Source organism: Myxine glutinosa, chromosome 6, assembly GCF_964187855.1.
Source record: "Myxine glutinosa chromosome 6, kmMyxGlut1.1, whole genome shotgun sequence".
Lineage (NCBI taxonomy): Eukaryota > Metazoa > Chordata > Myxini > Myxiniformes > Myxinidae > Myxine > Myxine glutinosa.
This window is the reverse complement of record NC_136266.1, coordinates 68,806,371-68,821,063: the sequence shown is the minus strand read 5'-3', so window position 1 is coordinate 68,821,063 and position 14,693 is coordinate 68,806,371. Positions and strand designations below refer to the sequence as shown.

Below are 14,693 nucleotides of genomic sequence, written 5' to 3'. Positions count from 1 at the left end.
TTCAGCTTCAACGACACTCCCCTCCTCATCAGCACGCCACTCAGTTCCCGAAACGTCTTCCATGCACATCTCACACCAGCAACCGTTGCTGAGTCTGATCCACCTTCTCCATTCAGCATGTCTCCGAGGTAGCAAAATGTTTTCACACCTTCCAGCTTCACGCCGTCTCCAAGATCCAACTCAACATTTCCTCCATCTGCAGCTCCCTCTGTTTACACCTTACATTTGAATGTAGCTGCCACACTGGTTAATGACCCTCTCAGACCACTACATTTTTGATGAACCCACTCAGCGCACATTGTACATTGAATGGAGTTCACTCCGACACCCTTCCTGCACACAGCACATGGCCACTTCCCAGTTCTTTCCACCTCACCACATGCTTTGCCACTTGCCATCACCTTCGTCTTTCCTATATTCACCTTCAGACCTTTTGTCTCCATACATTCCTTCCACTTGTTCATCTTTTCCTTCAGTCCATCCATACTTTCCGCAATCAACACCAGATCATCTGCATACAACTCCCATTAGTGCACAAAATTAGTGCACAAAAGCACTAATCAGCAGAATAAACAAATATATATATTTTATTATACAAAAATCAGCCACACTGAAAGAAATAAACAGAATGAATTTTGCAGCAGCACTATGCATTCAGGAAAAAGTTACATCAAAACACCCCAAGAACAGTACAGGTTCCACAAATATTTCAAAAACCAAACACCACCATGTAAGCAACGACTCGAGAGATGGAGGGAGATGCTCAGAAAGGAGACAGGACAAATACAGCAATTCCAAAGAGGAAATCAAAGCCCAAAACTAAAGAGGAGTTCCAGAAAATAAAACACAAAAAATAAAATTGAAGACAAAGACCTAAAGGTAATGGTTGCTAAAAATAAATAGAAATTCAAAATGACAGCAAGGAAAATAAAAAACTACACCGAGGATAATATGAGAAAACAAGGCCAGATGTTTGAAAACAACCCGAAAAGATTCAACCATGAATTAGGGAAATGGAAGCAGAATGCGTCATCCCCTCCTGAAAAAGATGAACTGGAATGATTCTGGAAAGGAATTTATGAAGATCGAAAAAAACACAATACGGAAGTGGAATGCATCCGAAACCTGAAGGAGAAAATGCAGCATGTAGAGGAAATGTCCCCAGTAATAATTGATGCAGAAAAAGTAAGACAACAGGCAAAGATGGAAAACTTCAAAAGCCCTGTCCTAAGTGGAATCCCAAACTTATGGTTTAAGCATTTTGATGCTGTCCACGTTCACCAGCTCGAACATTCAATGAACTACAAGGGGATCAGGAAATGGATGACTGGCTCACAGAAGGTAACACCTTCTTCATCCCAAAATCTGAAGAGACCCAAATACCCCCAAAAATACCAGAAAAGAATCTGTCTACCAACAACACACAAACTTTTAACAAGAATAATCACAGAAACAATGTACCACCGCCTAACACAACAAGGAGGCCTGAAGCGGAACAAAAGGGATGAAAGAAAGGATGTTACGGAACAATAGACCAACTAATACTAAACAAGGCCATACTCAAAAATTGCAATACAAGAACCAAATTGTCCACAGCATGGACAGAATATACAAAAACTTTTGCCAGTGTCCCACATTCATGGATGATAAAGTGAATGGAAATGTACAAGATAAATCCCCAAATAATCAAGCTGATTGAGAAAGCCATGAATCTATAGAATACCACACTAATCCGACAGCACTCAGAAGGAAAAATTGAAATATCAAGAGTAAAGATATGACGCGGGATCTTGAAAGGAGACAGCCTTTCTCCGCTCCTGTTTTGCCTGGCCCTGGACCCACTAAATAACCTCATGAATGAGCAAGGACACAGATACACCCTAACATCCAATAAAAGAATGTCCAAAGAAACAGGAAAAGTGACGCATCTACTGTATATGGATGTTTAAACCTCTTTGCACCAAACGACGAAAAATTGGCAAAACAACTGAATTTAGTGAAATGGTTCTCCAACGACATCCAAATGGAATTTGGCCTCGATAAGTGTGCCAAGTGCACATTCATGCAAGGCAGACCAACAAAAACAAACAAAAAAAAAATCCACCTCAATACAACAATACAGGAGCTAGACAACAAAGCATCTTACAAATACCTTGGGGTAGAAGAGGGCCAATAAATTTGTCATTTAAAGTGCATAAAACAATTACCAAAGAATACCTGCATGGAACGAGGCTGATCCTGAAAACATATCTCACCCCAAGAAACAAAATCAAAGCCATAAACGAACTAGCAGTACCAGTGTTCCAGTACAGCTGCGGAATAGTAAACTGGCCACAAGCGAATATCAAAAAACTAGATATAAAACCAAGGAAACTCATTATCCACAAAATGTTCTACAAAAATCAGTGCATCCCAAGAATGTACCTGCCGAGGAAAGAAGGAGGTGGCGGCCTGATGGAACTCAATCACGTGTACAGAGAGACAACTGTAGGATTAGCAAAGCAAATGAAAAGCAAAACAGACCACCGAAAACAATTTGTGTACAAGCATGAACACAGCAAACCAGAAAAGGTATTTCTCACTCACCTTGCAAAAAAACTTCCAAAAACAGGTGTGATTGGAAGATGTCACACACCAAACCAAAGCAGCAATTAATACAGCCCCCAATGATTGCAAAAAAGACAAAATAAAAACACAAGATGAAATACCAGCAGATATATAGTGACAACTGGGAGAAAGACAAAAGAGCAAGGAATTATTAAAAAATAAATAAATAAAGTTGGACAGATTGGGTATAGACAAAGGATCACTGGAATGGCTAAGAAGAGGTCAGCTGAACTGGGACGGAGAACAAGTCATTGTTAATGCCCAAGACCAAGGATACTACACTGATGGCTTTAAAAAGATGGCAGAACTGAGCCAATCAGACAAGTGTAGGTTCTTCAAGGGAGAGAAAGAAAGCATGAGTCACATCCTATCGGGATGTAAAAAAATTCATGTCAGAGCAGCTGTACACCCAAAGGCATAACAAGGTATGTAGAGTAATCCACTGGCACATCTGCAGAAATGTTAATATCCTAGTTCCACAAAACTCATGGAAACTTGAACCAAAAGCAATAATTGAAAACAAGGACATAATGCTCACGTTTGACCTGATGATCCCATCCAGCGTGAACATAGAAAACAAAGCATTGCGACCAGACATAGTACTCAGGAACAAAAAGGAAAAGACAGCATTGCTGATTGAGATATCAGTACCTCGGGATTTTGGCCTAAATAATGCAGAAATCAAGAAAATGGCCAAATACCAAGACCTCAAGAATGAAGTGAAAAGATAATGGAAGCTGAAGAGTGCCGAAATTGTACTAGTTATAATTGGTGCAATGGGAATGATAAAGAAGAACCTTGCAAAATCTTAAAAAATAATCCCTGGGAACATTACCACAAACAAACGACAGTTAGAGGTATACGGGGCTCAGTGATGATCCTGAAAATAGGCCATTGAACAAAACTCTGAGAACAACACAACTTCATAACAGCCCATGAATCGCAATCCTTCACCGAAGCGGGAGTAGACACTTTGAGTCCTGGGAGGACTCCGTTCCACCTTCTAAAACCAAAATTATAGAGATAACAATCAACGACACACGACACACGACAGACACACGACAGACACACGACAGACACAAGACAGACACATGACAAACACATGACAAACACACACACACACACACACACACACACACACACACACACACACACACACACACACACACACACACACACACACTTCTACTTACCGATAATGATAAGTACAGTACATTTAAAATGGATTTTTAAAAGTCATCACCAAACTTTAACTTTCTGAGATATCCCACTCACAGACAGACAGACATACAGACAGGGGTGAAAACATAACCACGGTCTACCTTCGATGGCTGAGGTAAAAAGGTGCAAAAAGGTATACCCTTAAATAAAGACCAATTATATATCTTACTTTCAATAATCAGCAAGGATATGGAATCGATCACCGCGTTAGATATGAAATCCTCCCTTTTCTCAAATGAGCTCATCTCAGATCACCAACTTGGATTCAGATCAGATCACTACCTTGGACATGCTACTTCTGCTCACCCAACAATAGATGGAGGCCCTGAATATCAGACAAGAGATCAGGGCCATCTCTTTAGACACATCTCGAGCATGCATACGATACAGTCTGGCACCCCGGCTTGCTCCCCAAACTCTCTGTCTATGGCATCAAAGATCAACTCCACACATGACTTAAAGAGTTCCTCTACTCTCATAAACAAGTTGTGGCTCTCAACTGAATCCTTTCACCCCCTCTCCATATCAAGGCTAGAGTGCCCCAAGGCAGTGTTTTGGGCCTATTCCTAATCTTAATCAACGATTTGTCTGACTCTCTGGAAAATCTGATTAATATATACATTTGCCAATGACCACCCTCTGCCTTGACATCCCTCATCCTTCAGATAGGCAGGCAGCAGCCTCATCCCTCTCTGCAGCCTCTCATGGAATCACGAGCTGGTAAAACACTTGGCCTGACAAATCTCACACTGACTCTTGACTCTCCAAAAAGACCATCTGTGAACCCTCCTATCTTGCTTAACAATCCTATTGAAGGTCAGTCAAATGTTTGGGCCTCACAATCAGTCATGATCTTTCTTGAACAAACCACAGATATTTAAGTTGGCTTCCAAAGCCAGTCACCAAGTGGGCATCCTCCATCATGCAAAGTCCTTCCTTGGCACACCTGAACTCTTATCCTATAAGGCCTTCAACCGCAGCATGATGGAGTACTTCTCACCCCTTTGGGTTGGCACCCCTGCCTCACACCTTTCTCAGCTTGTAGCCATGGAAACCTAGGCCTTCCAGATCACTAGCATCTCCCACGATGAAACCATTTCTATGGGTTCATCACTTTCACATCGCAAAGAGGTCAGTGTTCTCTCTGTCTTCTCCTGATTCCTTTCTGGTCTTGCACCCTCTGCCCTTTCCATGCTCTATCCGCTGACTCCCCACTACCATCATTCCCTCCAACCCCCCCCCCCCCCCCCCACCCTCCCTCCTCCCACCCTCTCGGTTTCTGCATGGCGCATGCAGTCCGTCAGTCATCCCCTTTTGGTGAAACTCCCAAAATTAAGAATCAATACTCACCTCTACTGCTGTGTTGCTCTTTAAATCCGAGTCGTGGCCAAAAATATTGGCACCCTTGCACTTTTTTCAAATAACTCACAATTTTATCAAAAAAAAAAGTTGAAAATTGACAAAAGTATTTGGTCTCCACAATTAAATATTTCACTGTTAATATTACAGAACATTTATTTTTGATTCAGAACTTAATATATCCTTTTAAATCAGAAAATAAAAAGAAATGGCATTGACAAAATTATTGACACCCTAAACTTAATATTTGGTAGCACAGCCTTTGGACAAAATAACTGCAGTCAAGCGCTTCCTGTAGCTATGAATGAGCTTCCGAAACCTCTCTACTGGCAGTTTGGCCCACTCTTCTTGTGCAAACTGATCCAGTTTCCCAGATTTGAAGGGTGCCTTCTCCCAACTGCTGTTTTAAGATCTCCCCACAGGTGTTCAATGGGATTTAGATCTTGACTCATTTGCTGGCCACTTCAGAAGAGTCCAGCGTTTTGTCTTGAACCATTCCTGGGTGCTTTTTGAAGTGTTTTGGGGTCATTGTCCTGCTGCAAGACTCATAACCTTAAATGGAGACCCAACTTTCTGACACTGGGTTGAACATTGCGCTCCAAAATGCCTTGGTAATCTCCTGATTTCATGATGCCATGCACACATTCAAGGCACCCAGTGCCAGAGACAGCACTGCAACCCCAAAACATCACTGAACCTCCTCCATGTTTGATTGTAGGGAGGAAGGTATTCTTTTCTTTGAAGGCTTCATTTTTTTTTCTGTAAACATAGAGATGATGTGCTTTACCTCTAATTCTCTAATTTGCTCTAATTTGCTCTAAGAAAACTCTAATTTGGTCTCATCTGTCCACAGGACATTCTCCCATAAGGATTTTGGCTTGTTCAGGTGTGTTTTGGAAAACTCCAGTCGGGCTTTCTTATCAGTGGGATCTCCTGGGTCTCCTACCAAAGAACCCCCTTTCATTGAGTTGGCGATGGATGGTGCGAGTTGAAACTCTTGTACCTTGTGTCTGAAGGTCAGCTTGAATCTGTTTGGCAGTTGATCGAGGTGTTTTCTCCATCATTCAAACAATCCTTCGCTGCAATATTTGATCAAGTTTTCTCTTGCGGCCACGTCCAGGGAAGTGGGCTACAGTGCCATGGGCCTTAAACTTCCTGATAACATTGCGTACAATGGACACAGGAACATCAAGGTAACTGGAGATGGACTTGTAGCCTTGAGAATGTCCATGCTTGACTACAATCTTGTGTCTGACATCCTCAGATAATTCTCTGGTGTTCTATCTTTTCTCCATGCTCATTGTGGTACACACAGTGACACAAATCAGCAGAATGACTCCTTTTCTCTATTCAAACTGGTAGAATGAGTGATTTTTATATTGCAGGAACCTGAAACTCACCACCCCCGTCCTTTACAAGCTTCACTGGCTCCCCATCCCCCGGAGAATCCAGTACAAAATCCTCCTCTTGACATACAAAGCCCTCCATAACCTGGCCCCATCCTACCTGGCTGACCTCCTCTCCAGACACACTCCCACCCGCAACCTCCGCTCTGCTGGTACCAACCTCCTGACCCCCTCCATCCGGACCAAATTCAGATCCTGGGGGGACAGGGCCTTCTCCATCGCTGCTCCCACCCTCTGGAACTCACTACCTCACACCATCAGAGACTCCTCCTCACTCACCACATTCAAATCATCACTAAAGACCCACCTGTTCAACACTGCATTCAACATTCAACCCACAGCATTTAACCCCTGACTATCTCTTCTCCTTCTCCCTCCTTTTGCTTTAAATATTTCCCTATTGATTCTTGTCTTTTTGCAATTGTTGTTTTCATGTATTGTTATGCATTATGTTTGCCACTCTGTCAAAGCGCCTTTGGGCTTCTGGAAAAGCGCTATACAAAATAAATGAATTATTATTATTATTAAAGGTGACTTCAATTCCAAAGTAAAGGAGAATCACCTGCTTGAAATCTAATTATTTCTAACAACTTCTAAAAGGTGCCAATGATATTGTCTGGGCCATTTTAGGATTTCTGTGTGGAATAAGCTAAGATTTAGTAATTTTTTCAGCTTTTTTTGTTTTGTCCCACTGCAAACCAAAAAAATACATAAGTGGATAACAAAAGATTTTGTAATTTCAACAATATTCAGGAAGAAATGGAGCATTATTTGAAAAAAGTGCAAGGGTGCCAATATTTTTGGCCATGACTGTACCTATGGGACCAACTTCCTCAGTTTTTCATTTCCACTCCAGGGCTTCAAGACAGTTGTTCACCAACTTCTCAAGGTCATTCCCCATCTACAACAATGGTCTTTTATACCTCCATGAACCCTCCCCCAAACCATCTCTTTCCGATTTTCCTTTCACTTCTGTGATTGAGAGTTTGAGGCTGCATTCATCTCGTTTACCGCCATGTCCTCCCCTACCTTTGGGTTGGCCCATTCTTCCCCACATCCCTTATTTTTCCAAGACTCCCTCTGCATCCCTGCTGTTAGTGTGTTTCCTCCACCCTCCCCCATCACCATTTATATTGTTATTTTACAGTGTTCTAGCTCCTCCATGAGGCTCGACAATGCATCGAACCAAGAAAAGAAAGAAAAGGAAGAAAAAAAATCCATCACAAAAGCACCTCATCCCAGGCTCACCATTCTGGATGCTGTGTGTTATGGTTCAAGCGAGCAGCTGGGGCATCTCCTGTTGGTGGGCCCACACCTAAAGGTGGGAACACCTACATTGCAAGTGAAAGCGGGTGGGGTGGGGGGAAGGGTTAAAAATAACGACAAAGTTTTGTAACTGTACATCCACCAGTGCACTTTGAGAACATTCGGACTTTCTTTTACAAAAGATAAACAAATTCACTATGTGACAATTACCCAATCATGCAAAAGGGTCAATCCTAAGGGAGAGACCTCAACCAAAGTAAGCAATTTATCTTCAGAGAGAGAGAGAGAGAGAGAGATCCCTGAAATCCAGCATCAATGAGCAAGGCTGACACAAGAAGGCAGAAAAATTACCTGTGCAGATAGCGTTGGGCGCTGTGCCATTGACGAGACAGATAGGGCCCACGGAACAGCAGAGGATAACACCTTCTCTCCCTCCTTCGATTTCTCCACATTTTCTTCTGAGGCAGAAATTAAGTGGGCTGGGATTAAGTAATGTCGAAGGAGGGGGAGTTGGAAGTGCAGGTGGAGGAAGAGAAAGAATAGGGCACAGAGAATAATAAAAGAAAGGAGACAGACGCTCCAACCTAGTGGTTCTCAAAGTGGGGTCCATGTAAGAATTTTCAGGAGATCAATGAAAAAAAGATGTTTGAGGGAAAAAGTACTTTCAAACAAATATAAACCTCTTTATTTCTCCCACTTATAACATGGCGATTGCAGTCGACTTCCAGAGGCCCAAATCATGCCTAGTTAAAATTTCCCGGGTCTCAGCATGTCTGATTTGACATGCCTCACTGGATGGAGTCGAAACCGGCTCTTGAGTGATGTAGAGCTGTGATTGGCTGATATAGAGCTGTGACACCACCCTCATGGGGGAGTAACTGTTAATCATTGGCTGTCAGCTGAAAGGGATGTGACTTGGCACCAGTATCTTGCCTGCTGGTGGTGGTTCGTATGCAGCCTGTGGCTGCTTGGTGTATCATCCTCTGGGGGCACGGCTGTGCTGCTGACAGGGTCTCCCCATATTACCAGTCAGTTGGTACTAATTTCACTGACCTCAGAACGATGACAGGCTGCGTCAACCCACCTGATGTTAATTCAACGGCATGACAGAGACTCAAACTCAAGAACCTAATATCTCAAGACAGCCAGCTTAACCATCAAATAAAACCAATAACAGGCTTGATATCTTGGCTGCTGTGCAGATGGAAGTTGTGCGTGCTCACTTGATTTGCATAAAAGTGGTCAGAAAGTGCAGTTATAATGTGTGTTTGCAATTATTATTATCATCAATCTAAAATAATAAATGCCAGAGTGTATGTGTGTATCAGTATGTGTGTATCAGTCAGTGTGTCTCCTAAACCTTAATAGGAGGAGACCTAAATGCACATGTGGGAAGGAGTATAGACGGTTTTGAGGGAGTTCATGGGGGTTACGGATATGGTGTGAGGAATGGAGAAGGTGAAAGGATTTTGGAGTTTGCTGATGGAGCTGGTTTGTTGATTTGTAATACTCAGTTCCAGAAAGAGGATAATAAGCTTGATGCATACACGTCAGGTTGGTCGACAACAACCGTTGACTACCTAATGGTGCGAAGGCAAGATAGGGGGCACCTCCAGGACACAAAGGTGATCCCGGGGGAGGAGGCTGTTTCACAGCACCACTTGGTTGTCTGCGACATAAGGGTGAAAGGTGCGAGGAGAGCACGGCGGGTGAAGTACCAACCGAGAATGAAAGTGTGGAGGTTGAAAGAGGTGACAGTGAGGGAGGCATTAAAAGCGAGGCTGAGTATGGTAGAGGATGATGTGGTTGAGCTTGAAAGTGGTTGGATGTCAATGAAAGATAGTCTGTTGGGAGCCGTTGTTGAGGTATGTGGATGGACAAAAGGACCACCGAGGCACTCGGAAACATGGTGCTGGGATGATGAAGTTGGAAAGAGGATTGGCGATAAGAGGAAGAAGTTCAAGGAGTGGCAGAAGGCGAAGGGTACGGGGGCAGAAAAGGCACAGCATGAAAGTTTTAAGGCAGCCAAGAAGGCTGCAAAGAAAGAGGTAGCAAAGGCGCAGGCGGCATAGAGGAAAATGTTCGGAGAACGCTTGGATTCGGAAGAGGGTCAGAGAGCGGTATTCAGGATTGCAAAGCAGATAGCGAAAGAGAGGTGTGATGTGATGGGGGTGAGTTGCTTGAATGATGAAGTGGGACAAATCGTTGTGGACCCAGATGGAATTAAAGGAAGATGGAGGAGATATATGGAAATTCTGTTGAATGCAGAGAATGAATGGGATGGCAACATAGAGAGTAACCCAGTTTTAGGACCGGCAGAGAAGATAACTGAGAAGGAAGTTGAGGAAGCGATAAAAGCAATGAAGAGTAGAAAAGCGGGAGGGCCAACGGGAGTTGTGGGAGATATGTTGAAGGCAGCGGGAAGTTGGGGTGTGAAGAGAATGACAGAGATCTGTAATCTGGTGGTGAACGAAGGCCGCATTCCAGTGGATTGGGAACTGAGTGACCCTCTGGACTGTGGCTCGTATCGAGCAATAAAGTTATTGGAGCATGGAATGAAGGTATTGGAAAGGGTGTTGGAGAGGAGGATAAGGAAGAAAGTGAAGATCGACGAAATGCAGTTTGGATTTATGCCAGGAAGAGGAACGGCAGACGTGCTTTTTATTGCAAGGCAGTTTGCAGGAGAAGTACATGGAGAAGAGGAATAAGTTGTTTCTTGGGTTTGTTGATCTGGAGAAAGCATTTGAGAGGGTTCCACACGAAGTAATGACATGGGCATTGAGGAAGATAGGAGTGGAGGAATGGTTGATCAGAGTAGTGATGGCAATGTACAAAAGAGCGTGCACAGCTGTAAGGACAAAGGACGGCAACAGTAGTGAGTTTGAGGTGAAGGTGGGAGTGCATCAGGGGTCGGTACCAGATCCACAACTATTTGGAGCTCTGATGGAGGTGCTGGCTCGGAATGTAAAGGAGGGTTTACCGTGGGAGTTGTTGATTGCGATGGACTGAAGGAGAAGATGAACAAGTGGAAGGAATGTATGGAGGCAAAAGGTCTGAAGGTGAATATCAGAAAAACGAAGGTGATGGCAGGTGGTAAAGCATGTGGTGAGGTGCAAAGAACTGGGAAGTGGCCGTGTGCTGTGTGCAGGAAGGGTGTCGGAGTGAACTCCATTCAATGTACAATGTGTGCTGAGTGGGTTCATCAAAAATGTAGTGGTCTGAGAGGGTCATCAACCAGTGTGGCAGCTACATTCAAGTGTAAGTTGTGCACAGAGGGAGCTGCAGATGGAGGAAATGTTGAGTTGAATCTTGGAGAAGGCGTGAAGCTGGAGGGTGTGAAAGAAGTTTGCTACCTAGGAGACATGCTGAATGGGGAAGGTGGTTCAGACTCGGCAATGGTTGCTGGAGTGAGATGTGCATGGAAGAGGTTTCGGGAACTGAGTGGCGTGCTGACGAGGAGGGGAGTGTCGTTGAAGCTGAAGGGAAAGGTGTATGCTGCATGTGTGAGAAGTGTTCTGATTTATGGGAGCGAGACATGGGTAATGAACGTAGAGCAGCAACGAAGGCTGGAAAGGGTGGAAATGCGAATGGTTCGGTGGATGTGCGGAGTAACGTTGAGAGAGAGGACAACTAACCCTAACCCTAACTCTAACAATGATGATTATGATGATGATGATGATGATGATGATATGATGTCTGTGCCCCTTCATAAAGATCATTTGAGTCGTATTTTAAAGGACAATATTTTAACAAGAAAGCATGTTCACTGCGGTCTATTTTTGAGGATAAAACAAACTCGAAACACATTTCCCATAAAAGAGTAATTAAGTCAATTTAATTGGAATTGGAGACTGTGGGTTGCAAACCGAGCCTCAAGGGCGGTGTGCAGAAGCATTTTTTAAAATAATAATAAATACATGGTACAGGGAGGTGAAATTTTCTGCACGCAATGTGCTTCTTTCACCTGCAGGACGACTCTCGTCGAAGCCCTTTGAGCGAGTTGCTCATTTTCACAGAGACTGGTCATTTATGACGCATGTGCGGATCATATTTTGTGAACATAACGCCAAATTGGCCAACCGGCGAGATGCCATTTCTTGCATTTTATTGAGCTTGACAGTATTCACCCGTACTTAAGCTTAAAAGCTTATATATGGAACATGGTTCAGACTGGAAGAAGCTATCAACCTTTAGCGGTGAGTAGAAGTCGATAACTCAACTTTCCATACTGTACTCATATCTACAAATGATATAATACAGATGCAAGTCTTTCTGTACAGAAAAATAATGTAATTTTCATGTAATATACCGAAAGTTGTGCCCAAATATCACCAACTCTCGCAATGCTGGCACGCCTGCCAGTGACAGTGGTGTGTTGACACATGCAAGTAAAGGTTGTGTACATACAGTCACGTGAAAAAGTAAGTACACCCCATGTAAAGTTTTGACTTTTTCAACATATTTCAACATACAGCTATTTGATCTTCATTTCAACAATATTGATAGATAAAGGTGATATAAGAGAGATAAAGGTGATATAATATAACAAATATCATGAAACATTTACATTTTGTAGTCCATTGTATAATTTAAATAAACATAAATGCAAATTTCGCATGTGGAAAAAGTAAGTACACCCCTACATTTATCAGTACTTCAAATACCTAAAATTAGAATCAGGTGCACCAGCTCAGGTGCAAATGATTAGAACATCGTCAGAGAGGATCTTGGAGGAACCTGTCTTATTTAAACCTCAGACATTTCGTTTGGTTTGCTCTTTGTTGTTGAAGTGTGCGGCGTCACCATGCCTAGATCAAAAGAGCTCTCTGAGGCCTTCAGAAAGAAGGTTATAGATGCCTATGAGTCTGGGAAGGGATTTAAAAAGATCTCCAAACAATTTGAAATCAATCATTCGACTGTCCGAAAGATCATCTACAAGTGGAGAAGATTCCAAACAACTGCCAACTTGTTCAGGCCAGGCCACCCCAGCAAGTTCAGCCCGAGAGCAGACCGCAAGATGCTGAAAGAAGTCTCTAAGAACACCAGAATGTCATCACGGGACCTACAGGTAGCTCTTGCCACTGTTGATGTCAAAGTCCCATGAGATTACCATGTAGTTACCATGAGTAACTTAAAAAGTAAAGTAAGTATCATTACCATGAGTCCACCATGCACAAATTTGATCTACATGGGAGGTGTGCCAGGAGGAAACCTTTGCTGTCCAGAAAGAACATCAGGGCAAGACTAAAGTTTGCTAATGAACACCTAGGCAAAGACCAGCACTTCTGGAACAATGTGCTCTGGACAGATGAGTCAAAGGTCGAGCCATTTGGCCACGGTACCAGAAGACATGTTTGGCGAAAACCAAAGACAGCATTTGACCACAAGAACCTGATACCAACTGCAAAGCATGGTGGTGGAAATATTATGGTTTGGGGCAGCTTTGCTGCATCAGGGCCTGGGCAGCTCACCATCATAGAGTCCACTATGAATTCTTCATTGTACCAGAGGGTGCTTGAGGAGAATGTGAGGCCATCTGTCGGAAAGTTGAGGCTCAACCGAAGGTAGACCTTGCAACATGACAATGACCCTAAACATACCAGTAAATCCACCAAGGAATGGCTGAAAAGAAAGATATGGAGGGTTCAGGAATGGCCAAGTCAAAGCCCGGATCTAAATCCCATCGAGATGTTGTGGGGGGATTTGAAACGAGCTGTGCATGCAAGAAACCCCTCAAACATCGCACAGCTGAAAGAATTCTGCATGGAGGAGTGGGCAAAAATTTCTCTCAGTCGATGTCAGAGACTGGTAGATAGTTATAAGAAACGCCTACTTGAGGTTGTTTCTGCCAAAGGGAGCAATACCACCTATTAGAGCCAAGGGTGTATCGTATTTTCCGGTGTATCAACCGCGGTTTTTTACCGACGGGAAAACCCTAAAAAAAAGGGGGTGCGGTTGATACACAGTAACAGAAGAATTTGTGCATTGAAAAACTGTCATATCAACGGGACAACAACAACAACAACATGCATTTTAAGGCCATTTTCCCTGCTAGAGCGGGGGTTAGCCTTGCGGTCCCCATGACAATCTTCTCCATTTTGCCCTATTTTCTGCATCCCTCCTTGTTAACCCCCTTGCCCGCATTTCTTTTTCGACCATCTTTTGCCAAGTCTTTCTCGGTCTTCCCCGTCCTCTACTTCCTTCTACATTCATTTCCATCACTCTTCTCAACCAGTCACTCTCATCCTTCCTCAACACATGACCAAACCATCTCAACCTGTTCCTCTTCACAGCATCAATCACAGGCTCTTTTCCCATCATCTTTTGCAATTCATCATTTGTCTTCCTCTCTCTCAACGATACTCCGCACATCCACCGAACCATTCGCATTTCCACCCTTTCCAGCCTTCATTGCTGCTCTACGTTCATTACCCATGTCTCGCTCCCATAAATCATAACACTTCTCACACATGCAGCATACACCTTTCCCTTCAGCTTCAGCGACACTCTCCTCCTCATCAGCACGCCACTCAGTTCCCGAAACTTCTTCCATGCACATCTCACTCGAGCAACCGTTGCCGAGTCTGATCCACCTTCTCCATTCAGCATGTCTCCGAGGTAGCAAAATGTTTTCACACCTTCCAGCTTCACGCCGTCTCCAAGATCCAACTCAACATTTCCTCCATCTGCAGCTCCCTCTGTGCACACCTTACATTTGAATGTAGCTGCCACACTGGTAAATGACCCTCTCAGACCACTACATTTTTGATGAACCCACTCAGTGCACATTGTACATTGAATGGAGTTCACTCCGACTCCCTTCCTGCACACAGC

The 14,693-nt window shown here is 43.5% G+C and overlaps 1 protein-coding gene across 3 annotated transcripts in view; it reads right to left on the bottom strand.

Annotated features, from left to right (window-relative positions):
* The window catches only part of LOC137429913 (uncharacterized), a 99,651-nt gene that overhangs the window by 59,772 nt on the left and 25,186 nt on the right, over positions 1-14,693 (bottom strand). For all 3 annotated transcript variants that reach the window (XM_068120280.2, XM_068120281.2, XM_078779970.1), the window contains exons 6-7: positions 8,211-8,317; positions 7,842-7,924 (exon numbers count right to left, since the gene is read on the bottom strand). In XM_068120280.2, the coding sequence (XP_067976381.2) occupies positions 7,842-7,924; positions 8,211-8,317 (190 nt within the window). The remainder of the gene's footprint in view (positions 1-7,841; positions 7,925-8,210; positions 8,318-14,693) is intronic.